The sequence below is a fragment of the Cervus canadensis genome, chromosome 5 (assembly GCF_019320065.1).
Source record: "Cervus canadensis isolate Bull #8, Minnesota chromosome 5, ASM1932006v1, whole genome shotgun sequence".
Lineage (NCBI taxonomy): Eukaryota > Metazoa > Chordata > Mammalia > Artiodactyla > Cervidae > Cervus > Cervus canadensis.
In genome coordinates this window covers 4,193,324-4,221,102 of record NC_057390.1, presented here as the reverse complement: position 1 = coordinate 4,221,102, position 27,779 = coordinate 4,193,324, and the positions used below count along the sequence as shown (strand labels likewise).

The 27,779-nt window shown below is 36.1% G+C and overlaps 1 protein-coding gene across 6 annotated transcripts in view; it reads left to right on the top strand.

Moving 5' to 3' along the window:
• TSGA10 (testis specific 10) overlaps window positions 1–27,779 on the top strand; it is a 93,088-nt gene that overhangs the window by 13,352 nt on the left and 51,957 nt on the right. For 3 of the 6 annotated variants that reach the window (XM_043467901.1, XM_043467899.1, XM_043467898.1), the window contains exons 3-9: window positions 9,947–10,162; window positions 17,679–17,744; window positions 18,839–19,006; window positions 19,639–19,794; window positions 22,515–22,685; window positions 22,776–22,853; window positions 23,803–23,954. In XM_043467901.1, the coding sequence (XP_043323836.1) occupies window positions 18,956–19,006; window positions 19,639–19,794; window positions 22,515–22,685; window positions 22,776–22,853; window positions 23,803–23,954 (608 nt within the window). In that variant the 5' untranslated portion in view covers window positions 9,947–10,162; window positions 17,679–17,744; window positions 18,839–18,955. Of the gene's footprint in view, window positions 1–9,946; window positions 10,163–17,678; window positions 17,745–18,838; window positions 19,007–19,638; window positions 19,795–22,514; window positions 22,686–22,775; window positions 22,854–23,802; window positions 23,955–27,779 lie in introns of those variants that run through there. The other 3 variants (XM_043467902.1, XM_043467903.1, XM_043467900.1) reach the window with 3 other exon arrangements.

Here is a 27,779-nt window from a genome sequence, read left to right as displayed (position 1 = left end):
CGACAGTAACAAGTCCACCCACCCACAGTGGCAGTGGGGAGTACGTGGGAGCAGTAATAAGATGCCTCTGTTCCTGCTCGCTCTGGTGGTATCAGCCAAGGTCTGAATTCTCATCCCTGCCTAGCAGTCACAAGAGGCCCCACATTTCCTGGGTGTTACCCGAGGCCCTGTGGAGAGACTGGACTTCCGCTCCTGTCCACAGTAGCAAGGCAGTGTCCCTCTTTTCTTCCTGGAGCAGTGTCACAGGAAGCCTACTGAAAGACACGAGTCGGTGTCTTAGACTGCCAGACCTCAATAAAAGATTAAAATCACTCCTCATCCCCCAAATCCGGATGATCTCAGTCTCTGTGAGAAAAGACAATGAAGAGGCACCAATGCAGAGATGCATCAGATATGACAGTTATCTGACAAAGATTTTAAATTAGCCCTCAAATAAATGCTTTAACAGGCAGTTTGAGCATGCTTGAAACAAACAGAAAATCTCATCAAAGAAACAAAAGATATAAAGTATTAATAGAGCCAAGTGGAATTTTGGAAGCAAACAAGATGTTCTTCAATAGGTGAATAGATAAACTGTGGCACACAGTAGAATATTATTCATTGATAAAGAGAAATGAGCTATCAAGCCATAAAAAGACATGAAAGAACCTTGAAAGGATATTGTGAGGTGTTAAAAGCCCATCTGAAAAGATCATGTACTCTGTGACTCCAACTTCAGGACCATCTGGGAAAGACAAAGTAAAGACTTTAGAAGATCACCGGTTGTCAGGGGTTTGGAGGGAGGGGTGAATAGAGCACAGTGGATTTTTTAGGGCAGTATATATTCTGTATAATACAGTAACAATAGCTACATGTCACTATACGTTTGTAAAAACCCACAGAATCTACAACCCAAGAGGTGAACCCTAATTGAACTCTGGACTTTACTTAATAATAATTTATAATGTTGGTTCATCAGTTGTAACCAATGTACCACACTAAAACAAGATGTAAATAAGGGGAAATCGGGGTGAGTGGGAGAGGGGAGAAGGGGTGTGTGGAAACTCTCTGTACTTAAATGGTCAATTTTTCTCTAAACCTGAAACTGCTCTGAAAAAAGTAAGGTCTGTGACCAAAAAAACACATGGGAGAAAAGATTTACAAATTATGTATCTGCTAAGGAGTTACTATCCAGAGTATATAAAGAACTCCTTCAACTCAACAAGAAAACTCAAAACAACTCAGTTCAGAAATGGGCAAAAGACTTGAGTAGGTGTTTCTCCAGAGAAGAGATACAAATGGCCAATAAGCATATGAAAAGATGATCAGCATCACAGTCATTAAGGAAATGCAAATCAAAACCACAGTGAGATATCACTTCACACCAATTAGGACCACTCAGTCAGTCAGTCAGTTCAGTTGCTCAGTCGTGTCCAACTCTGCGACCCCATGAATTGCAGCACGCCAGGCCTCCCTGTCCACCACCAACTCCTGGAGATTACTCAAACTCATGTCCATCGGGTTGGTGATGCCATCCAGCCATCTCATCCTCTATTGTCCCCTTCTCCTCCTGCCCCCAATCTTTCCCAGCATCAGGGTCTTTTCCAATGAGTCAACTCTTCGCATGAGGTGGCCAAAGTATTGGAGTTTCAGCTTCAGCATCAGTCCTTCCAGTGAACACCCAGGACTGATCTCCTTTAGGATGGACTGGTTGGATCTCCTTGCAGTCCAACGGACTCTCAAGAGTCTTCTCCAACACCATTAATTCTTCGGTGCTCAGCTTTCTTCACAGTCCAACTCTCACATCCATACATGACTGCTGGAAAAACCATAGCCTTGACTAGACAGACCTTTGTTGGCAAAGTAATGTCTCTGCTTTTTAATATGCTATCTAGGTTGGTCATAACTTTCCTTCCAAGGAGTAAGCGTCTTTTAATTTCATGACTGCAATCACCATCTGCAGTGATTTTGGAGCCCCCCAAAATAAAGTCTGACACTGTTTCCACTGTTGCCCCATCTGTTTGCCATGAAGTGATGGGACCAGATGCCATGATCGTAGTTTTCTGAATGTTGAGCTTTAAGCCAACTTTTTCACTCTCCTCTTTCACTTTCATCAAAAGGCTTTTTAGTTCTTCACTTTCTGCCATAAGGGTGGTATCATCTGCATATCTGAGGTTACTGATATTTCTCCCAGCAATCTTGATTCTAGCTTGTGCTTCTTCCAGCCCAGCGTTTCTCATGATGTACTCTGCATATAAGTTAAATAAGCAGGGTGACAGTATACTGCCTTGATGTACTCCTTTTCCTATTTGGAACCAGTCTGTTGTTCTGTGTCCCACTAGCTATCATCAAAAAGCAAAAAATAACAAATATTGATGAGGATGTGGAGAATCGAGTTATTTATGCATTGCTAATGTAAAATGGTTTAACAAAAAAGTTTGATAATTCCTCAAAAAGTTAAGTATAGAATTACCATGTGATCCAGCTACTCCATTCCCATGACTATCTTCAAACGATTAAAAGCAGGGACTCAAGCAGATACTTGTATTCCAAAGTTCATGATAGCCAAAATATGGAAACAACCCAGATGTCCATTGACAGATGAATGCATAAACAAAGTGGGGTATGTACAAGCAACGGAGCTTTATTCAGCCTTAATTCAGATAGGAGACAACAAGGTGGATGAGCCCTGAAAACGGTGTGCTCATTGATATAAGGTACAGGGCAAATATTGTATGATTCCACTTACAAGAGTTAGACAGATTCATAGGTGATTATTTAATGGGTACAGTTTCTGTTTATGATGAAAAAGTTCTGAGAATTAGATATGGGATGGTTGCACTATGTTTTGAATGTACTTAATGCTACTGAATTTTAACACTTAAAAATGGTTGGAGTGGAAAAAAAAATGGTCGGAGTGGTAAATTTGGGGATGTTCTATTTTACCACAAAAAAAAGTTTTAAAAGTACAGTAACTGAAATTAAAAACTCAATAAGCAAAAACATGGAGAAGAGAAGAATGAATCACTGAACGTGAGAGTAGAAACAGAGAAATTACCTAATGTGAACAATAGAAAATAGATTGAAAAAATTGAGCAAAACTTCTGGGATAGGTGGGCCTATAAGAAACGCTCTGCATTTGGATGGTTGGAGTCCCAGAAAGAGAGGTAAGAGAAGGTGGGGTTGAAAAAATATTTGAAGAAATAATGGCTAAATATTCCCCAAATTTGAAAGAAGGTGGGTGAAAACCTACTAGGGGTCTCCCAAAGAAATCTACCCTGAGACACTTCATATTCAAACTGAAAAGTATAGACGAAAAACATCCTGAAAGAAATGAAAGAAATAATTCATAATTTATAGGAGAGCACCAATTTAAATGATTGCAAATCTGAAAACATGGATAGCAGAAGGAAGTGGCACAACATATTTTCAAGTGCTGGAAGAAAAGAACTGTCAACCTAGTACATATTCTGTATTTAGAGAAGTTTCCTTCACAAATGAAGGGAAAATTAAGATGTTCTCAGATGAAGAAAACTGAGTTTGTTGCCAGCAAAGCTACCCTAAAAGAATAGCTGAAGGAATTTCTCTAGTGAAGAAGGAAGTGGTAAAAGGTGTAGTCTTGGAAGAACAAGAGGGAAGGAAGAACAATCCATAGAGCAAAAATATGGGTAACTTTCATAGAATTTCCTTTTCTACTTTTCTGAATTATGTCTGTCAAACGTATTTCTCAATGCATGCAAAGGGAATATTTAAGACAATTATTTTATTAATAGAGGAGGGTAGGGGACATAAAGGGAGGTAATAATTTTCACTTCACTTGAACTAGTAAATGTAGGCTGTGATGTGTGCTCAGTCACTCAGTTGTATCTGATTCTTTGCAGCCCCATGGACTCTAGCCCACCAGGCTCCTCTGTCCATGGAATTTTCCAGGCAAGAATGCTGGAGTGGGTTGCCATTTCCTACTCCAGGGAGTCTTCCCTACCCAGGGATCGAACTCGTGTCTCTTGCATTGGTAGGTGGATTCTTTACCAATTGTACCACCTGGAAAGCCCGTAGGCTGTGATAGCTTATGAATATAAATGAAACACCTAGAGCAACAACTAAGAATCTCTACAAAGAGATATACTGAAAATTGCTATGTATAAATCAAAATGGAATTCTAAAAAATGTTCAGGTAACTCAGAGGAAAGCAGGTAAAATAAAACAATAATTTAAAAAAAAAAACAGAAAACAACAAAAAAATCACACTTGAATCTTAGCATAAAAGTAAATACATTAAATATATGTAATCTAAATATACCAATTAAAAGAAATTGTCACAGTAGATTAAAAGAAAACATGACCTAGCTTTATGCTGTCTATGAGAAATTCACTTCAAATATAATGATATAGCTAGCTTGAAAGGCATTCAGACCTGAATGAAGAAATAAAACTTTCCCTGTTTACAGATGACGTGATCTTCTTCCTGGAAAATCTTATAAAATCTACAGTGTAGAAACTGGAACTAATTAATAGGTTCAAAAGGTCAGAATACAAGACAAACATATTGTATATTTGTATATTATAATTAAGTTGTAGAAATAAAAAATGCAATACCATTTACACTCAAATAGAAAATGGAATCTTTGGATATAAATCTAGCTAAATAAGTGTGCACTTACATTCTGAAAACTGTGAAATGTTAATAAGAGAAATCAAAGTAGATTTAAACAGATGTTCAGAGATTGGAAGCCTCAACCTAATAAAGATAACAATTCTTTCCAAATTGATATACAGATTTAGTGTGATTCCCATCAAAATCCCAGGAAAAAATAATTTTGGAAAAGAACAAAGTGGAAAGAGTCATTCTCCTTGATATTAAAACTTAATATATGGCTACAATAATCACGATTGTATGGTATTGCTAGAGTAATAGACTCAGGTCAATGATACAGAATAGAGAATCCAGAAATAGCCTTACACAAGTACAGCCAGACGATTTCTGGCAGAGGTACAAATGTAGTCTAATAAAGAAAGGGAGTCTTTTCAACAAAAGTTGTTGGATATCTTTTAGGGAAAAAAATTAGCCTAGACCTAAACCTCACACCTTACACAAAAATTAACTCAAAGTGGATCAAATGTAAAACAAAACTATGAAACTTTTAAAAGATAACAGGAAAAAATCTTCAGGATGTTGGACTTGCTGAAGAGTTCTTAGACATGACAGCAGAAGTATGATTCATAAAAGAAAAAGTTGATGATTTGAATTTCATCAAGACTTAATTAAGCCCTTTGCTCTGCAAAAGACCCTGTTAATATGATGAAAAGATAAGCCACAATCCCTGTTTCTGTCAAAGGACTCATATCAAGAACAAATGTGGAGGACTCTCAAAACTCAACAGGTTAAAAAAAGCAAACAGTTCAAGTAGAAAATGAACAAAGGATATGAAGATATATTTCACAGAATGAAATATTGTAGACAAACAAAAAGATGTTCATCTTTTCTAACAGGGAAATACAAATTAAGACCATGATGATATAACAATGCATATTGTTGAGAGCAGTTAAAATAAAAAGTAGTGATAATACCAAAATCTGGCAAAAATGAGGATCACTCATATATTCCTGATGGCAATGGGAAATGGTATAGCCACTTTGAAAATAGTTTAGTTCTTAAAATACTAAACGTACATTTACCGTACAACTCAGAAATTTTCCTCTTGGGAATTTATTCCAGAGATATGAAAATTATGTTCACTCAAAAACCTGTATATAGTTGTTCATAGAAGCTTTATTTGTTGTAGTCCCAAACTGGAAACATCTAAAATTTTGCTTAATTGGTGAGTGATTAAACAAACCACGGTAATCCATACTGTGAAATATTATTCAGCAATGACAGAGAACTGTTGCTCCACATAGCAATTGAGATATCAAGGGCACTGTTTTGAGTGAAAAAACCAGTGTCAACATATAACATGCTGTGATCTGTATCACATGACTCTGTTTATGTTATGTTGTTGTTGCTAAGTTGTGTCCAACCCCAGGGATTGCAGTGCGCCAGGCTTCCCTGTTCTTCACTGTTCCTGTAGTTTGCCCAAACTCATGTTGATTGAGTTGGTGATGCCATCCAACCATCTCATCCTCTGTTGCCCCTTCTCCTCCTGCCCTCACTCTTTCCTAGCATTAGGGTCTTTTCCAGCGTGTCGGCTCTTCACGTCAGGTGACTGAAGTATTGGAGCTTCAGTTTCAGCATCAATCCTTCCAATGAATATTCAGGGTTGATTTCCTTTAGGATTCACTGGATTAATCTCCTTGCAGTCCACGGGACTGTCAAGAGTCTTCTCCAACACCACACAGTTCAAAAGCATCAATTCTTCGGCACTCAGCCTTCTTAATGGTCTAACTCTCACATCTGTACATGACTACTGGAAAAACCATAGCTTTCACTATGTGGAATTTTGCCAGCATTTATTTATGTTGTCTACCTATTTATGTTGCATTCTCCAAACGACAAAATTATGAAGATTAATGACTGTTGACATTTAAGGGTGAGGAGGGAATGGCTGTGACTGCAAAGGAGTAGTGGGAGGGTGACCTTTGTGGAGATGGAATAGTTCTGTATCTTACGGAGGTGGTAGTTACAGCAGTTCACACAAGATAAAATGATATAGACCAATAGATACACGTTGTTCCAATGTCAGATCTCTGGGTTTGATATTGTGCTGTAATTATTTAAGATATAACTGTTGGAAAAACTGGATTAAAGGCACATGAGCCTCTCTACTACCGTTACAGCTTCCTGTGAACTTTTAGTTATTTCAAAATAAAAAGTTTTTTTTAAAATAAAAACTTGTGTTTGATTACCTGTTATCTGCCAGCAATTTAACTTGAACTTTTAGATCTCTCTAACTTTCCCTGCAAATTATAGGTATTCTCCCCACTTAACAGATGAGACTTAGGAGGCTTCATTTGTTTTTTTTTGAAATCAGATGCATCTCTTAGGATCAAGAAAATCTGGTAAATTGCCTCAGGTCAAGTGACTGGTGAAGAACTACAGCAAGCTTTAAACCTGGCTGCCTCAGTCCAAAAGCCCATGTCCTAAAAAAGAAAAAAACAAAAAGAAAACAAAAAAAACAAAAGCCCATGTCCTTTCTCACCTCCTGCTCTTAGTACTTGTGTCTTGGAATTAAGTAAAAGTAGGGCTTAATGTTGAGGTGAGGGGAGTATTTATTTATTTATAATGTTAAATGATAATTTAGCATTATAGGCTAGATAAATGATAAATGACACAGAAATGAGAGGTATGTTGATCCAGAGATTAGAAACATAAGCCCTTTAAAGTTACTTAGAATTTAGTGGAAGGGTCAAGGAAGTAAAGACATAATTATAATAGATCTTATAAAAATACTAAGATAAAACTATATAAGAAGCTTTTTATATATATAAGAGGTTACAGGCTTCTCTTCTCCAGAAGAGAGAAACCTGTAACCTCTCCTGGGGCAGTGGAAGGTTAGCAAACAGGTTTAGCGTGTTCTTGTTGCTCAGAGACATGGCGCTATAGAAGCCGTGAAGAGAGACAAAAAGACAGACAGACAAATTGAAGTTTGTTTGATTATCCCACATCCTGTAGTTTGAGAAAAATACTAGTAATGAAAGTAGGTAATGAGAGCAGGGGAAAGGAAAGAAACAGTGCAATCATGGATGAGAAGAGCCAACAGGATATCACTGCATGGTTTCTGTACTAGTTACTGAAGGTGAGCTGCAGGTTGTTTTAAACGTCCTAGAGGCAAAGGCAACAAAGAAATTGTAGTTAAATAGTTTATGATCCAAAGGATAAAAACAAGGAAGTACATTTTTTCCTGAAACCGGAGACCTGAGCAAAGTTCTTCATGAGGGTTCTGTCCTTTTTTAATTTATTGAAGTATAGTTGATTTATAATGTGTTAGCTTCTGATGTGTATAGCAAAGTGATTCAGTTATATGTATATTATTTTTCATATTATTTTCCATTATGGTCTATTACAGAATATTGAATATAATTCCCTGGGCTATACAGTAGGGCCTTATTATTTATCCATTCTGTATCCCTGAGGATTCTTACAAAGAGGGTTCTGTAACATAGTATATAGCACTTTTTCAATAAATTCCCTAATAGAGGTTTTAAAATCAGTTTGGCGAGATTGTTTCTTTTTTCTTAATTAATTTTTATTGGAATAGAGTTGCTTTACAATGTTGTGTTAGTTTCTACCATACAGCAAAACGGATCAGCCATCTGTATACATGTCTCTCCTCCCTTTTGGACTTCGTTCCTGTTCAGGTCACCATAGTGCTTAAGGAGAGTCTGTGTGAGACTGTTTCTTACAGTCTGTCTAGAAGTTAGGTATATACTGAAGACGGTGGAAAGGGCTTTACAGGCAGTAGGCCTTGGATCACAAATGGAATTTGTTCGTCTCATTCTCACTGTAATGAAGCACCATAAGGCTACAGAAATTACCTCAAATTTGCACTTTCAAAGAATTTTTAGCTGTTTTTGAGAGAAGACCAAAAAAGAAGAGAGTAGGAGGTATTGCTATGATAAAAGCTCAACTAAACAAATAAGTGCATTTACAGTTACCTTTTTGCTTTTTTTAAAGAAAAAGTTTCTTCACATTTTTTCTCCTTTCCTGGGTTTGACAACTTAAATTCTTTACATGTAAATCTCACAGGTTAAGGTGCCTTGTTTTACTGTTGTTTAGTCGCTCAGTTGTGTCCGACTCTTTGCAACCCCATGGACTATAGCCTGCCAGGCCCCTCCGTCCATGAGATTTCCCAGGCAAGAATACCAAAGTGAGAGTTGGGTTAAAATAATGACTTTTCTCATCTTCTTGAGCATAATAAATATCATTGTACTACACTTAGTTATATGTAACTCATGACCTTTAGGATACTTCCTTATATATGTGACAAATATTACAGTTTATATTTTTAAAGAAAATTTTGTTGATTTTGATAGTTTGGAAAGAGCTGTCTCTAGTTCTTTGAAAAGGGCACGGTTATAACAAAAAAAATAATGCTAGAGCTAAGAATAATGTTACATAAGGGGTTTAGCAATTTTAGATGCTCTTTAAAGACCAAAATTGTTTTTTCTTCTTTTTACATCTTACACCAACATAGTACCTTGGATATAGTAGGTACTCAGTAAATATTTGTTAAATATACAAGACAGATCTTATGGAAAAGGACCTTTGTGCCACCACTTTATCTCAGATATTTCTTTTATGGCATTTACATACTGTATATGTGTTTTCTTAAGTAAACAATACATTCTCCTTGAGCAGATACTTAACCTATCTTTGTATCTTTTGAATTTAACAAAATTCTTAACATATTATCCTTATTCAATGACTCTAACATATTTTTTTTCCTTTAAAGGCATTTGGATACCTTCGTGATAGAAAAGGCCCTTTTCTTCATCCGTTGATGGTTTGCTAGTGGGCTGGGAAAGGAAGCTGTGGTCCTCCACTTTAGTCAGCAAATACTTGATTGATTTGGTATCAGTATTTAGCTTAGTCAAGTAAGTTACTGATATGTTCAAAAGGATTTTTCTAAAGAGTTGACATATTTTGATAACAATAATTAGAAATTTAATTCTAAAGAATGCCTAATTGGTGATTTTAATGATAATATAATTATTTCAAGACTGGTTCCTTGTCTGCAGATACAAGTATTTGGCAATTTTTCTAAAAAATCAACGCTAAGTTTTTTTGTTTCTAAGCTGAAAATTGTCTTGAGAGTTACAGCTATATAAACCTTAAAAGTATTTAATTAGTATATATTTTTCAGATAGGTAATATAGTCACGTGGGATGAAATTCAGAAAAAAGATACATAGTTAAGTTTCCCTGCCAGGGAAGCAAACCTCCTTTCTTGAATCCAGTCACCTAGTTGTTCTCCTCAGAGGGAAGCTAAGGAAATCTTTTAATGTGATTATTTTCTTTCTCATTACAACAGATTGAAGATCTCAAACAGACAAATCATGGGTTGGAAGAATATGTTAAGAAACTCTTGGATAGTAAGGAGGTGGTAAGCAGTCAAGTAGATGATTTAACCAGCCACAATGAGCATCTTTGTCAAGAATTGATTAAAATTGACCAACTAGCAGAGCAACTAGAAAAAGAAAAAAATTTTGTGGTGGATACCGCTGACAAGGAACTTGAAGAAGCAAAGGTACTAGATTTATCACTAATTAGTTTTTTTTTAATTGAGGTATAATAGACATGTTACAATATGTTAGTTTCAAGTGTGCAACATAATGAGTCGAATCAGTTTTTTTTTTAAATTGAGGTATAATAGACATGTTACATTATGTTAGTTTCAAGTGTGCAACATACTGAGTCGATATTTGTATGTATTGTAAAATAATCACCGTAACAAGTCTAGTTAACCCCCAACTAACTACTGATCAGGATTTTAGTTCTATTTAAACATCATGCAATTATTAATTCGGGCTTCCCTGGTGGCTCAGTGGTGAAGAATCCGCCTGCCAATGCAGGAAACGCAGGTTCAATCCCTGGGTTGAGAAGATGCCCTGGAAATGACAACCCTCTCCAGTATTCTTGCCTGGAGCATCCCATGGACAGAGGGGCCTGGCAGGCTACAGTCCATGGGGTCAAAAAAAGAGTTGGACACAGCTTAATGATTAAACAACAACAAATTATTAATGCAGTAGGAAAAGTGACATACTCATTTATATCATCTGAAGGTTTTTTGGATTTGACATTGTAATTAATTGTCTATTCTAAGGATTAAATTATATTGTGCTTCATATTTTATTTCTTTAAAAAAATTTGCTCAAAAAATTTCCTAAGTAATATGTGCTCGTGCTCAGTGGTATCTGACTGTCTGCAACCCCATGGACTGTAGCCCTCCAGGCTCCTCTGTCCGTGGGATTCTCCAGGCGAGAACCCTGGAGAGGGTTGCCATTTCCCCCTTCAGAGGATTTTCCAACCCAGGGATCGAACCTGCAGCTCCTACATTTCCGCACTGGCAGTCGGATTCTTTACCACCGAGTCACCTGGGAAGCCCAAGTAATACATAGTCACAGTAAAAGCTTTAAGCAATGGGGATGTTCTATATGTAGAAGAGTTCTCTTTCTCCTTAATCCTTTTTTTTTCTCCTTAATCCTTTTATCTTCTGCAGAGGTATCTGCCAACAAATAGATATGTATATTTCCATTCTTCTTTTTTGTTTTCACACACACACACACACGAAATTTATTTCACACTTAAAGATGTTTTTCTTAAACCTCAGTTTTAAGTTTCTATGTGGTCATATTTATCAGTCTTGACCGACTTCTGAGTTTTGATCTTTGATGTTTTTGAGTTCCCACTCCCTTTTTAAAACATTTGAATATATTTTACCTTTTTAGAGCAGTTTTAGGTTCAGAGCAAAATGAAGCAGAAGGTAGAGAGATTTCCCATATACTCCTTGCCCCCACATATGCCTACTGTCCCCCATTATCAGCATCCCCCAGCAGTGGTGTATTTGTCACAGTTGATAATGAACTGACATCATGATCACCCAGAGTCCACAGTTTGCATCAGGTTTCACTCTTAATGTTGTACAGTCTACAATTTGAACAAATGTAAAATGACATATATCTACCATTATAGTATAAAACAGAGTAATTTCACTGCCCTAAAAATATTCCTCTGAAAATCTCCACCTAGTTTTGATCATTGTTTGGGAAGGCCTTCTCATCTCAAAAACAACAAGAATATCTTCCACAGTTTTAAGAGTTGTAGTATATATATTTAAAGTTTTAATCCTTCTGGAATTTCTTTTTGTTCTAGTATGAGGTAGAGTTGACTAATCCTTTCTTCAGTCACTGATTTGAAGTGCCATTTTAACAGCCACTAAATTCTTATATGTGCATAGATATGTTTCTAGACTTTTTGGTTTCATTGATTCATTTGTCATTTTCTATGCCACTATCATATTATTTTAATAACTAGCTTTATGATTTTTTTTACATAAAAACATTTGTTTATTTATTTATTATTTTAAAATTTTGACCTTGCTGGGTCTTCGCTGTGGTACATGGGCTTCTCTTATTCTGGAGCATGGGTTCTAGAGCACATGGGGTCAGTAGTTGCAGTGTGCGGGCTCAGTTGCCCTTGTGGCATGTGGCATCTTAGTTCCCCAAATAGGGATCGAACCTGCATCCTCTGCATTGGCAGGCAGATTTTTCAATCACTGGACCACCAGGGAAGTCCCATGATATTTTGATAAACATTTTATTTCTTGATTAAATTTTGGTACTCAACCATGACCTTTAGAAGATAGGAATTTAAGCAGTATTATAAGATGAAAGTTTCATTTCTCTTTGCTGTCTAATAGCTTATAGGCAAGACACAGAGTATGTCTGAAAGCCAAAAACCAACCTATTGAATTTTTAAGTGAAAACATGTGATTGATTTTATTAATCACTAAATTAATAAATTGTTATCTGTGAGAAGATAGTTTCCCAAAGCTAATTGTTGTTGCATGTTAGTTCTTGAACATCCTTTTAATGCATTCTTGGTAGCATATGATAAAGCACTTAATGATCTAGCTGCAAACATAAGTTATTAAAGACATTATTTATTATAGTAATTTGAAACATAAGAGCTAGTTATGAACACCAGGCTGGTATTTGCTTATCTGCAGTAACCTCACTTACTTAAAATGTGTAAAAGATGAGTCTGTAGTAGTGAAAAGTCTGAATAATGGAATACTCAAATACATGAAGTTTATTACACTATCTTCTTTAATAGTGTTGCCTGGAGGAGGTCCTTAGAAGAACTACTTGAGAGAGTAGATAAGAATGATTTGATTTGTGTTTAATTTGCAATTTATCTTATAATGGTTGCTGCCGAAGTCTTTGGAGGATATTCAAAAGTAACTTAGGACTTCCCTGTCGGTCCAGTAGTTAATAATCCTAGCTTCCAAGCTGGGAGCATGGGTTTGATCCCTGGTGGGGGAACTAAGTTCTCACATGCCATGTGGCCAAAAATATAAATAAATGTAGCTTAACTATTTTAAACATTCTTAATAAATTCTTTTGTTTGTATTGTTTCTTTTAAAATAATAGTTATCCTTCATTCACAGTTTAATGGTAAATTGAGTTCAGTCTTAATTATAAAAATTATCAAAAAACACTGAATTGATGTTTAATTATGTCTTTCTTGTTTTCTTCTTCAAATTTGAAATTAACAGCATTCCTTCCCAGACTGTGGGAAGCCTAGTTGGCCAAATTCTTCTATAAGGAGAATGCCTAGTTTTGAAGTATTGATTTTAAAGGGTTGTTAGAGTCTGTGTTCTAGAGAGAGAGTCCTCTTTCAGAATGAACCTTCTGCTATCAGAAAGGGAGAATTTCAGGAATGGAAAACATCTAAAATAAAAGATCTTGGATTTACCTAAAACTGAAAATATTAAATTTGTAAATGGAAATTCTGTCCATCTCAGAAGAGAGTGTTTCTAGGAAAGAGATATCCATATATGTATAATGTGGAAAGTCTGGTGTACTTGAGAATTGGAAAGCTATTTGTAGAAGAGGTGGGCTGCAGTTTTAGGGAGAGATAACATTGTTGATACAGGGAAAGTATTAAAAAGTTAACAGAGAGAGGACACAATGGAAATAGGTCCTTTTTGTTGGTGAAAGATCCTGAAATGAAAGCACCAACCTCAATGAACAAATGTGCCACGTAGAATGGGGATTAGAAAAAATGCATGACCTGTGCTGGGAATATGAACCCCAGTGCATGTTGTTATCATCAAGTCACTGGGTGTACAGTTTAGACATCCAGTCCCAGGGTAGAGAGTCTTTGTCTGATTTGTGAGATGAGACTTGAAACGAGAATTTCTAATCTGAGAGATGAGAATGTTTGGGTTCCTATACTGTTTAAGATTGTGCTTTAGGTATGTGGAAGTAGAGTCTGAGGCTAAAGCTACTGTTAGTTTGTCTAGAATTGAAATAGTATTAATTTTATTTACTCAGAAGAGTTTATTTTTAGCCATGTTTTTAAAGTCCACTGAGTAACTTCTTTCCATCATTTATTCCATTAAAATGTTTTGAGGAACTTCCCTGGTGATCCAGTGGTTAACACTTTACCTTCCAATGCAGGGGTTGCAGGTTCAATCCCTGGTCCGGGAGCTAAGACCACCTATGCCTTGGGGCCAAAAAACCAAAACACAAAACGGAAGCAGTATTGTAACAAATTCAGTAAAGGATTTTAAAGTGGTCCACATCAAAAAAAATCTTAAAAAATAAAAAAATGAAATGTTTTGTTTCTTCATACAGTTTATATTTCTAATTAAAAACGAGGCCATTATTGGATAGCATGACCGATTGAATGAATATGAATTTGAGCAAACTCCAGGAAATAGTGAAGGACAGGGAAGCCTGTTATATTATCTATAGCCATGTAACAAATTACTATTGAACTTTAATGACTTCAAACAACAAATATTTACATCTCACAGTTTCCAGTGCAACTTAGCTGAGTAGTTCTGGTTCATCATTTCTCAGGAAACTGTAATCAAGATGATGGTCAGGCTGTAGTCATGGCTTGACTGTGTACTGGTAGATTTGCTTTTAAGATGATTTATTCAGATGACTCTTGGCTTTTGACAAGAAACTTAGTGTCTTGGGCTTCCCTGGTGGCTCAGTGGTAAAGAATCCATCTGCAATGCAGGAGACTGGGGTTCGATCCCTGGGTCTGAAAGATCCCCTGAAGAAGGGAATGGCAACCAACTCCAGAATTCCTGCCATGGACAGAGGAACCTGGTGGGCTACAGTCCACAGGGTCACAAAGAGTCGGACACAACTGAGTGACTAACAATTTCGTTTTTCACTTACTTAGTTCCTTGCCAGGTGGACCTCTCCCTAGGTTGTTTGATATATTCTTTGTGGCAGCTGGCGTCCCTCTGCCACAGTGATCCAAAAGAAACAAAAAGGAAGAGTTTCCAGTCTCAAAATTTACACACTGTCACTCCCACATACCTTCTTAGTTAGAAGAGAGTCCCCAAGTATAGACAGCACTTAAGGGGAGGGGAATTAAGCTCCATTTTTTGCAGGCAAGAGGATCAGAATTTTGAGACATATTTTAAAGCTACCATGAAAAAAAAAAATAAAGCTACCATGACCATAAGCCTACTTTTATCTTTTCACTTTGAGTTTATCATATACGACTTAATGCAGTGCTTCCCAGAGTGTTGAACACAAGTTTCTGAAACATGAAGAAACAGAACTGTAATTTTATCATCACTAGTTTTGTCATACAATTTATATTTTTAATTAACATAGGGCCATTATTAGACTGGATCTCTGGTAACTCTTGTCATTACTGTTACTTTATATGTGATTCAGTCAAAAATACTTTAGAACCTACCATGTGGAAGACAAAGCATAAAGCCTGTGTATGTGTCTAACCCACGGCCCCAACCACACATACATTGATTCCCTCCTCTCTCTCCCCTGCTTCATTTTTCTCTAGCACTTTCCTCCTTCCTCCCTCCCTCTGCTGTAGCCACACTGACCTCCTTACTGTTCCTTGATTTAGCAAACAATCTTTTCCCTTTTGCTATAGCTGTATGCTTTGTCTGGAATATTTTTCTTCAGTTTTTCAATGGTTGACTCCCTCAGTGTGGACTTCCCTGATCACCCCATTTTAAATTTTATTCTTTGTAAACACTCCCAATATCCTTAAGGATATTACTCCTTTTTTCTAATGTACTATATAATTTATTTTTAGGTTTATTTTTTGTCATCTACCAACTAGACTATAAGGTGTCCAAAGGCAAGGATCTTTGTCTATTTCATTCCCTTTTTAAAAATCTAAAGTATAGAACAGGTGTGAGTGTTCATTATATTTTTCCTTGAATGACATAATCACTCTCTGATATATACTTTACCTATTATCTTTTATTTTTCTCTTTTCAACTAGAATGTTAGCTCCATGAGGGTAGAGGTTCCTGTTTTATTCCGTGCTATAACCAGCATGTGAGACAATCAGAAACACAGTAAGATCCTCATTGAACAATTGTCAAGTGAAGACAGTAACATCTTTTCATTTGGGCCAGTTATAAAATTTTTTTTCAGAGTGGAATAAGCATTAAATTTTTTTATCTTGATAAAAGTAATACATTTTTTTAAAATAGAAGAGTATAATGAAGAAAATAATATGTACCATAATCACACCTTGCTATACCTAGACATAATCTATCTTGCTCAGTTTACATACTATTGATTATAGTCCATCTGTATTTGGGATATGTATGTATAAATTCATTTTTTACCAGAATGTGTCATACTGGATAAAATTTTTGACAGTGTGAGTTTTTATACTTAATTTTTATGAACACCTTTACACATAGACCTATGCCAACAAAGTTCCATCTAGTCAAAGCTATGGTTTTTCCAGTAGTCATGTATGGGTGTGAGAGTTGGACCATAAAGAAAGCTGAGTGCCAAGGAATTGATGCTTTTGAACTGTGGTGTTGGAAGAAGACTCTTGAGAGTCCCTTGGGCTGCAGGGAGATCTAACCAGTCCATCCTAAAGGATATCAGTCCTGAGTATTCATTGGAAGGACTGATGCTGAAGCTCCAGTACTTTGGCCACCTCATGTGAAGAGCTGACTCATTGGAAAAGGCCCTGATGCTGGGAAAGATTGAAAGCAGGAGGAGAAGGGGACAACAGAGGATGAGATGGTTGGATGGCATCACCGACTCAATGGACATGAGTTTGAGCAAGCTCCAGAAGTTGGTGATGGACAGGGAAGCCTGGCGTGCTGCAGTCCATGGGGTCACAAAAAGTTGGACACGACTGAGCGACTGAACTTACACATAATTCAGAATAGATCCACATCTTTTTAGTGTTTAGATAGTAGTGAAAATTAAAGCATTGAAAATTATTCAAAATTATATATAAGCTTATCCAAACTGTACATGAGTTATATTCCATACTACAACTAACCCTTTAGTATTTCATAAACTAAAATATAACTGCCAGAGAAATCTTAGAACTTTGGTCTAAAGAATAAATGAGAAGAAATAATTCCAGAAAATTCAAATTTTAAAGGGAAACATTTTAGTTTGGAATAACAAAGGAGGAGGTTATAAATTGAGAAATAAATCCATTAAACTAATATGCCAACTTTTAACAGAGATTTACAGCTTTGCATAAAAACATAACCACTATTCCCTGGGAATGTACAGTCTAGTCATAGACTAAATATATGACTACAAGGCTGTTAAGACAGTGTCATAAAACTGATACAAAAAGTATTTTGTTGGTTGGATTGAATTAAACTATTAAAAGAGCTCACAGGAAAGAGTAATCATTTCTGACTTGGGAAAACTTAACTTCATTCTAGTCATTCTTTTGACTTCCTTATTCTCATCTTCAGAATTATAATTAGTATTAACATTTTCTTTTAGTTTATGAGCAGTAGTTTGGTGACGTGAAATCAATTAGTTTTTTATACAAAACATTAGATAATCTAAAGGAACTGCTTCATTTCATTCTAGGTTCTTTTACCATCAAAAGTAGGTAAATATAAAGGAATAAGTTACCTTTTCTCTCATAAAATATTTACTGTCTGCATGATTTTAAGTGGCTTCTGTTTCTTATGCTCTCTTTCCAACAAAAGCAATTTAGACATTTCCCACCTAAATAGCATTTTTTTCTGGCTTGTTTTTCAGATTGAGCTCATTTGCCAGCAAAATAATATAAAAGTATTGGAAGATACAATAAAAAGGCTTAGATCTGTAAGTACATTTTTCATAAATAAATGTTAAGGAATCACTTTTGTTCTGTTAGTAGGACTGCAAAAAGTTATACATATGTTTTGGCTCTCATGTAATTTGTGAAAAATAAAAAAGTGTTTTGTTTTCTAAAATCAGCACTCTCCCTGGTGGACAGGAGTCCTCCTATCTGTAAAAGCAATGCTGTTCTTGCTCCCTTTCCTTAGTCCGTCCTTTCTTAGAGCTAGAGAGAACTTTTGCTTGGTTTTATTAATGTTCTTAGCTGTTACTTGATTAAACTGATGTCTGTGAGTAATTTAATTCTCAAAATATAAGCTGTATTTGTTTACACATTAACTTTTATCCCTCTTAATAATAAATTTTTTAAAGTCAAATGTTGTTACTTAGTTCTGAGTAATATGTTCTCTTTAACAATGTGAGATGAAAGTTGCTCTGTTTAGGTATTTTAATGTTGTCATTTAAAATATTTGAAACACCCTCTCTAAAAGTATGTCTGTACTTTTATCCCAATAAAGTATTGGTAAATAAATGTAAAACAAATGCTTCTAAATATATTAAAGTGAATGGAAATGCACTTGAAAGTATATACAAACAGAACATCCAGCATTCATTTAATTTATTCAATTATTTTATTTTGTTCAGTAAATTTATTAAATTAATCCAACTTTAATTTATTCATTGAACAATTATTGAATAAAACTTGAAACTATAAATAGATGCTTTAATAGCATACAAGTTTCTCTAAGCAAATTAATTTTATTTCTAGAACTTGTAACTAGGTCTCTTATAAGAAACAATATTGGCCTCTGAAATTTCTTTACTATTGTTTCTTCAAAATTATTGTGTCAGCATAGGGACATTTTCAGTGAAATAAAAATACAGTACATTCAGAAATCCTGGAAAAGAAAGGTACTAAGTGCTTTTAATTTTTTTTCTAACTGCTTTTTAAAAAGTATTGCTGAATTATTATTTTTTGAATTATTTCAAAATGCTAAATTTATTATTTTTAAGGATCCTGTTTGCTTTCAACTTTCATTTAGAAAATGATGATATAGTTTAGCTTGAAATAATGGCCTAATTTTTTCCTCCTTGGCAAGATAATTTTAGAGACTGAAAAAGCACAAAATAAATCTCCTTCCAGACTTGATTCCTTTGTCAAAACTTTAGAAGCAGACAGAGATTACTACAAGAGTGAAGCTCAAAATTTGAGAAGGATGATCAGAAGTAGATCTAAAAGCCCACGACGCCCATCTCCATCTTCTCGGGTAGGTGTTTGGAAACTTGTAAATGTTTTGGAATTTTTTGCTGAAGCAGTGGGTTTTATTTTTTGATTCACCTAATCTGGAAATAATTCCTTTTAATTTGGCATGACTTGGTGTCTCAAGGAGAATGGGAGATGGAGCTCTCTTTGGTGGCACCGTGGACCATCAAAATTGGTCCTTTATCCCCAGCATTAGTAGTGGTTGGGGGGTAATCAGACAAATGTGGAGCAATCTGGGATGATGTTGTTTAAAAGAGAAGTGATTTTTAAGCTTTTTTTCCATTATTTCATTATATACTCATGTTTGCTTAACCAAAAATTGTGTGCTGCCACCAGTAGTGTGTGTGTGTGTGTGTTGTTGTTGTGTCCGACTCCTTGCAACTCCATGGACTGTATTAGTAACACATGTCAAGGAAGAATTTCACATTTTAAAAAAAAATTTTTGCTGAAGTATAGTTGATTTACACTGTTGTGTTTAATTTCACTCTGTACAGCAAAGTAACTCAGTTATACATACATATTTTCTTTTTCATATTTTTTTCCATTATGGCTCATCATAGGATATTGAATGTAGTTTACTTGTGGTATACAGAAGGACCTTGTTGTTTATTCAGATTTCTCATGTAATAATTGTAGGGTACAAACTGTGATGTAGAGCTTTTGAAGACAACTAGAGACCGTGAAGAACTCAAATGCATGCTGGAAAAATATGAGCGTCATTTGGCAGAAATTCAGGGTAATGTCAAGGTTCTCACATCTGAGAGAGACAAGACCTTTCTTCTGTATGAGCAGGTAAACTTATTTATACGTAAACAAAATATGTAAATACTAGCATTCAGGTCTGTGTGCGTGTTTGTGCGTGCTCAGTCACTTCAATCGTGTCCAACTCTTTGTGACCCTAGGACAGTAGCCCACTAGGCTCCTCTGTCCATGGAATTCTCCAGGCAAGAATACTGGAGTGGGTTGCTATTCCCTCCTCCAGGGGATCTTCCTGGCCCAGGGATCGAACCCAGGTCTCTCATGTCTCCTGCATTGGCAGGTGGGTTCTGTATCCCCCCGGGAAGCCAGCATTTATTTACTGCTGCTGCTGCTGCTAAGTCGCTCCAGTCGTGTCCGACTCTGTGCGACCCCATAGACGGCAGGCCACCAGGCTCAGAGATGGGTAAATTCTTTCAGTTCTGTGAGAATACTTAAATCTATTAATCAAATTAACATTTTGGAAGTACCTTTGTTCTTATGATGTTCTTAATGAAATATAAAGTATTTGTGTATGTGTACACACACATGTTATCCTCATACCCTAGAAAGATGATATACATGCATAGAAATAGCCTGATTTTTGAAATAAGAAATGAGAAAAGTGTTAAGTAACCGGATACAGTGAGTTCAAGGTGAAAAGATTTGGATTTGGAGGTTAAAAAATATTAACACATCACTTGTGGTGTACTGTCAATCACTTTAGGAATTGCCATAAAAATTTGTTTAATTTCAGAGAGTAAAATCAATTTGTCGTTTATCTGTATTTTTAGCTTATGATTGTACAACCCTTATTAAACAAATAGCTTCTTTACTCAATTAAACCCCATATATCACCAACATAATTTTTTCAAAAATATCAAATTTTATTAAGAATTGCAGCTACTAAGTGTAAGGTTCTGGGCTTGTTACTCTAAAAGATGGAAAAAATAAGACACTCTTTCCTATTTTTACATTCTAGTTAGGAAGAGAAATATATTGTGTTGTATCTATTTTTTGTTCTTTTAGCATAAGTAGTCTAGAAGATATTATAAGAAATAGAAGAGATGGGTATTTTTTAGTTTTGGCAATTAAGATATTTGCTGGACTATATGGAGTTTAAGTCCTGAAGGAAGGTGGTGTTTCTCTTATCTTGAGAGGGGTAAAAAGGAACATTCAAGCTAAAGGAATGACCTGAAACAAAGGGTAAAGGCAGGAAAAACAGTACGTGAATGAATCCATTTATGACTAGAGCAAAAGGTATATGTCAGTGGAGTGAGGTGGGAGCCAAGGCGTGAGAGGTGGACTGGACTAGAGCAGCAGCTTTCACACTTTTTCTGGGAAGGCCCGGATGAAAAGCAGCTTGGGCCTTGCAGGCTGTGTGAGCGCTGACCCAGCTGTCAGCTCTGTTGTTGCAGTGCAGCAGCCCCGAGAGATAACAAACAGGAGAATGAGTTTGTTCCTGTTATTCAGTCGCTCAGTTGTGTCCAGCTTTTTGCAACCCCATGGCCTGCAGCACGCCAGGCTCCCCTGTGCTTCAGTATCTCCCTGAGTCTGTTCAAACTCATGTCTGTTAAATCAGTGAGGCCATTCAACCATCTCATCCTCTGTCGTCCCCTTCTCCTCCTGCCTTCAGTCTTTCCCAGCATCAGGGACTTTCCCAATGCGTAGGCTCTTTGTATCATGGGGCGAAAGTATTAGAGCTTCACCTGCAGCGTCAGTCCTTCCAGTGAATATTCAGGGTTGATTTCCTTTAGGATATGGCTGTGTTACAGTATAATTGATTTATAGAGACACAAGTACTTGAAATTCCATAGAGTGGTGGGTGTGGGAGTCAGGTTAGACTGGGGTAAGAGAGTGGGTGATAAGGAACAGGCAGGGTGTACAAACCATGACACTTAAAAAAAAAAGCTGTCAAAGGAAAAAGAGACAAATGATGATAAATGGGACGGTAGGATTAAGTGACAGTTTTTCAAGATATGGGAGCCATGTGCATGGTTGAAGAAGTAGAGAAAGAGCCAGTGGAGAGGGTGGTATTTAAAGTGAGACAAATAATTAAAATTGAATTAGGGGTATCTTAAAAGACACTTCAGGAAATGAGGTCCAGGAGTCTGGTCAAGGCTTACCTATGAAATTGAAGTAATATATCTTCTTCTGAGACTTAGATACTAGCTGAATAGATAGTGAGCAAAATCAAGAGGAAGTAAGATAAGGGACGGAAGTAGCAGAGTAGGGTATGAAATCACCTGCAGATATGGGATAGACTTGGAACCCAAGGATAGTTGTTGAACCAGTATGTGAAGCACAGGTTGGGTTATCAGTAAGGATCAGTGGGCCTTTCTGTCGGGGTGAAAGTAGTCAAGACATGGAAATGGCACATACATTTTTGTAGAGGAATACTGGAACACTATGATAATATTTATTAAACCAGTGTTCTGCCTATATTGTGCTGATTTCAAATTTATTACAAAATGGATGATATATATTGTAGGTACTTCTTAGTAAAACACTCTCTCTTGCATTAACTGCCTCCAAATAAATTTTTTTAAATTTTTGGCAAAGATAGTGTAAACCAAACTTATGTTTGTAGATATTCATTTACATTTGGGGCATCGTTTGCATTTATTTGTGTAAGTTCATTAACGAATTATATCATTATCCTGCTGCATGCACATTAATTAATATAGGCTTGCATTTTATCTGGCTGGATAGAAGATAGCAGTCTTTATTTCTGTCCTAAAGCTTGTTAAACAGAAGTCTATGTATTTAAATAATAGGCACAGGAAGAAATTGCCCGACTTCGACGAGAAATGATGAAAAGCTGTAAGTCTCCTAAATCAACAACAGCACATGCTATCCTCCGGCGGGTGGAGACTGAGAGAGATGTGGCCTTCACTGACTTGCGAAGAATGACCACAGAACGAGACAGTCTGAGGGAGAGGCTAAAGGTTCGAAAGAATTTTATCTCTGTGAGGATCTGTGAGATGCAAAATAGCAACATTAAGAGCACCTTTGTTTTGTTTTTGTTTTTTAAACAGATTGCCCAAGAGACAGCATTTAATGAGAAGGCTCACTTGGAACAAAGGATAGAAGAGCTGGAGTGTACAGTTCATAATGTAAAGAAAAGTCACTTTCGCACTTTGGGCTATAAACTGTCAGTGGCTCCCCACTTTCCCCTTTTTCTGTGTTCAGAAAAGTTGGTTTTCTCAGATAGCATTTGCAATCCTAAGATGTTTAAGTTGGTGTATATGCTGTAAATTGTCACTTTTTCATTATTTATTTTCTTCTAAAAATGTGAGTAAAGTCTTTTTTGTGTTAGGTTGTGTATGCTTTTTGTGTATGTTCTTTAAAGAAAAACCATTAGGGATGCATTCTCAGTGATTTTAACACTTTTTCATCTTCCTATTTCATTAATGATTACATTGCCAGGGACAGAGAACCTGGCTTATTCTTCCTAAACAGTAGCTAGGGTAGAGAAAATTATAGCAAAATGAAAACCAATGAGAAAAATATATTTACTCTGAATTTAATTGTGAAGCATCACCTTTTTACTAGTTAAGGCTTTGAGATGCTGTCCATATATATTGGAGATATTATGACTATATAAACAGAATTAAGGGAATTCAGCTTTCCGTTACCAACTTTAATTGACTATATTTCTAAATTCATCTGTTTTATGTTGTATAATGAGTTTTTTTTTTTAAAGCAATCGACAGGAGTAGACAGAAAAAAACAGGGTTTTTTTTTTCATAATCCCAGTTTGTATGTGTAACTTGTTCATATTGAGCAACAAATAAGAAATCTTCTTGCAAATAGGCTATGTGTGCTATAGTTTAGCTGAACCAGATTGAAAATGTGCATCTACTGTGATAGGCTTTATGGATAAGCTGTGGGCAGCTTGCCCAAGTTCCTACTCTACAGTACCTTGTCCTTGTAGCCTCCAGAAGGTTCACGTCTAATCTGACCATCTCATATACCAGTTTGTACAAAGACAGAATGTCTCTCTTGAGAGATTACTGAGATGTTTTTAGTGATGGCAGTAACCTTGTCATTCTGCTTGTATAGCTTGATGATGAACGTATGGAGCAAATGTCAAATATGACTTTGATGAAGGAAACCATAACCACTGTGGAAAAAGAAATGAAATCACTAGCAAGAAAGGCAATGGATACTGAAAGTGAACTTGGCAGACAAAAAGCAGAGAATAATTCTTTGAGGTAAAGTCAATTACCGTTAAACCAATGGTTTACTATAAATAATAGCTCTGCTTTTTGAAGGATATTTTAGGGTGATAATTAAGTTATTTGTTGACTTTAATTTTTGAAAGGATTATTATGAAGCAGTAGTGGACACGTCAGCACACATTAAATGATTTCCTAAAGGTCAGTTACAGACTGACAGACTGGGAATGCCACACTTATAGGAATCAAACTTCTAGTAATTTTAATCTTGTATTTGCAGAAAGCTTCAGTATTTAGCTGAAATAGCGTTTACAAAGCCCTTCTGGATAAAGAGCATGTTTGACCTTGGCCTTTCACTGTTTAATTTACCTTATAACTTAAATTATGTTCTGGGATCTGAACAGAATAAGAAAACACAAAGGACAGGTTTGACCATAGCTTAGAAAAGGGGTGGTTTAACATCCAATAAAAGCTATAGCAAAGAAGTGAGAACATGTAACAGAACTTCTGTTAACTGAATGCCATGTACTGTGTAGCTGTTCCTACATACTGCTCTGAAGCAGGAGAAATTCCAGTTAAAGCAACCTACAGGCAGTGGTGTAGGGGAGTAAGTTTTTAAAGATCTCCATGTTAATAGTTTTACTTGTAGTGTCTATTGATGTGAGAAATAGAAATTCTACACATTCGCTCAGGTTGAATTTCAGTGTATCTATGAACGTGTGAAAAATAATAGTTCATGAGTGTGAAATACATTATTTAGTCTACAGATAATACTTGGTTCATATACAAATTCCCAAAGTCGCCTCTTTGGTCTTTCAAGGGTCTGTGGTACATATTGATGCATTGGAATCACTTGTCAGGACAGAGAATTACTCAAATTCTTTCCCTTCTTTCTTTATTTATTTTTAATTAATTAATTTATTTTAATTGGAGGCGAATTCCTTTACAATATTGTAGTGGTTTTTGCTCATACATTGACATGAATCAGCCATGGGTGTCCATGTGTTCCCCATCCTGAACCCCCCTCCCATCTCCCTCCCCATCCCATCCCGCTGGGTCATCCCAGTGCACCAGCCTGAGTGCCCTGCCTCATGCATCAAACCTGAACTGGCGATCTGTTTCACATATGATAATATACGTGTTTCAGTGCTATTCTCTCAAATCATCCCACCCTCGCCTTCTCCCACAGAGTCCAAAAGTCTGTTCCATACATCTGTGTCTCTTTTGCTGTCTCACATATAGGGTCATTGTTACCATCTTTCTTAATTCCATATATATGCATTAATATACTGTATTGGTGTTTTTCTTTCTGACTTACTTCACTCTGTATAATAGGCTCCAGTTTCATCCACATCATTAGAACTAATTCAAATGCATTCTTTTTAATGTCCATGGTGTATATGTACCACAGCTTTCTTAGCCATTCGTCTGCCGCTGGACATCTAGGTTGCTTCCATGTCCTAGCTATTGTAAACAGTGCTGCGATGAACATTGGGGTGCACGTGTCTCTTTCAATTCTGGTTTCCTTAGTGTGTATGCGCAGAAGTGGGATTGCTGGGTCATATGGGAGTTCTATTTCCAGTCTTTTAAGGAATCTCCACACTGTTCTCCACAGCGGCTGTACTAGTTTGCATTCCCACCAACAGTGTAAGAGGGTTCCTTTTTCTCCTCACCCTCTCCAGCATTTATTGTTTGTAAACTTTTTGATAGCAGCCATTCTGACCAGCGTGGGATGGTACCTCATTGTGCTTTTGATTCGCTTTTCTCTGATAATGAGTGATGTTGCGCATGTTTTCATGTGTTTGCTAGCCATCTGTATGTCTTCTTTGGAGAAATGTCTGTTTAGTTTTTTGGCCCATTTTTTGATTGGGTCGTTTATTTTTCTGGCATTGAGCTGCATGAGCTGCTTGTGTATTTTTGAGATTAATTCTTTGTCAGTTGCTTCGTTTGCTATTATTTTCTCCCATTCTGAAGGCTGTCTTTTCACCTTGCCCTTCATTTATTTTTTACTCTGATGCTTGAAAGGATATTGCAGGTTCAAGTGAAATAATAATAATAATAAAATAAGAACAACAACAAAGAAAGCCTTGAAAAATAGAGAAAGTTTCCAAGAAATTTAAATCACCCATGATTCCATAGCCCAGGGAAAATGCAGTAATATAGATTTGTTTTTCTAGCCAGAAGTGTTTATGTCTGTATATAAGCTTTCCATGTAATTGAGCTCATCCTATATTAAGTTATATATTTGGCCAGTTTCACTTAATCACATACCATAAATATTTTCACATGTAGTTGGAAGTTCTTTGAAAGCATTTTAGTGGTTTATTAAAAATATTCTGAAAGATAAATATATAATAAATTTGCGGGTTTTGTGTACATTTGTTTTCTTTTAACAGTATTATTAAAGTATAATTGACATACATATAGTAAACATTGCACATACTTAAAGTGTTCAGTCTGGTAAGTTTCGACCTTTGCACCTGTAAGGCTTTCACCACACTCAAGACAGAGGCCCTGTCCATCAGTGTTCAGAGTTTTCTCACGCCTGTCTATCCTCTTCCCCAGGGAACCACTGGTTTGCTTTCTGTCACAGAGACTTATTCAGATTTTCTAAAATGTTATTATATAAGTGAAATCATGCGGTGTATATGCTTTTATAGGGCTGCTTTCACTCAGCATAATTACTTTGAGATTTGTCCATGTTGTCACATACAATCAATTGTTCATTCCTTTTTATTGCTGAGTAGTGCTCCATTGTATGGACATACCACATGACCGTTTCGGCTGTTCCCACCTCAGAGCCATAGTGTGAACTGTTAGAGCATGCATACACACGTGAGTCTCTACATGGGCGTGTGCTCTGACTTCCCTGGGTAGACACCTGAGACTGCAGTGACTGAGTCACATGATGAAGATGTGTTTAATTTCTGAAAAACCCATTAAACGGTTTTCAAAGTGGTTGTGCTATTTTATTCTACATTTTCACCAGCAGTGATTGAGTGTGCCAGTTGTTACATATCCTCATCAATACTTCATATACAGTATCTTTATAGTTTTAGCCCTCCTAATAGGTATGTATTGTGGTTTTGATTTGCCTTCTCTAATAACTAGTGATTTTGAGCATCTGTTCATGTCATTTTGTGCCATAAATATATCTTCTTTAGTGTCTGTTCAAAACTTTTGCAAACTTTTATGGAGTTATATGTATTAATAAGTTGTAAAAATCCTTTCTATATTCTGGATATAAATTCTTTGTCAGGTACAATATATGTTTGGCATATATTTTTTCCCAGTCTGTGGCTTGCCTTTTTATTTTCCTAAGCATCTTTTAAAGAGGAAATATTTTTTTTTTTTTTTTTTCCAGTGGGTTTTGTCATACATTGATATGAATCAGCCATGGATTTACATGTACATGTACATGTTAAAAAGCAGTAAGTTTCACTTAATCAATAAGTGAAACTTACTGCTTTTTAAAAATTTATTTCCAACCTTTGTATTCTTTTAAAGAAATTATTGTCAAGCCTAAGATGAGATTTTTCTCCTGGATTTTCTTCTAGCAGCTTTATAGTTTCAGTTCTTACATTTAAATCTACAATCCATTTCAAGTTAATTTTTGTTTATGGTAGAAGGTGTAGTTCACCATTCACTTTTTTTTACATATGAATATCCAATTGTTCTAGCACCACTTGTTGAAAAGCTTTCCTTTTTTTCACTAAATGGTTTTGTAACTTTGTAGAATGTCAGTTGTCCATATATGTGAAGGTCTATTTCTTGATTGTCTGTTTTGTTTGGTGGATCTATTTCTATGTCTTGATGCCAGTATAACTTCCTGACTACTTTTTTAGTCCTCAAATTAGGTAC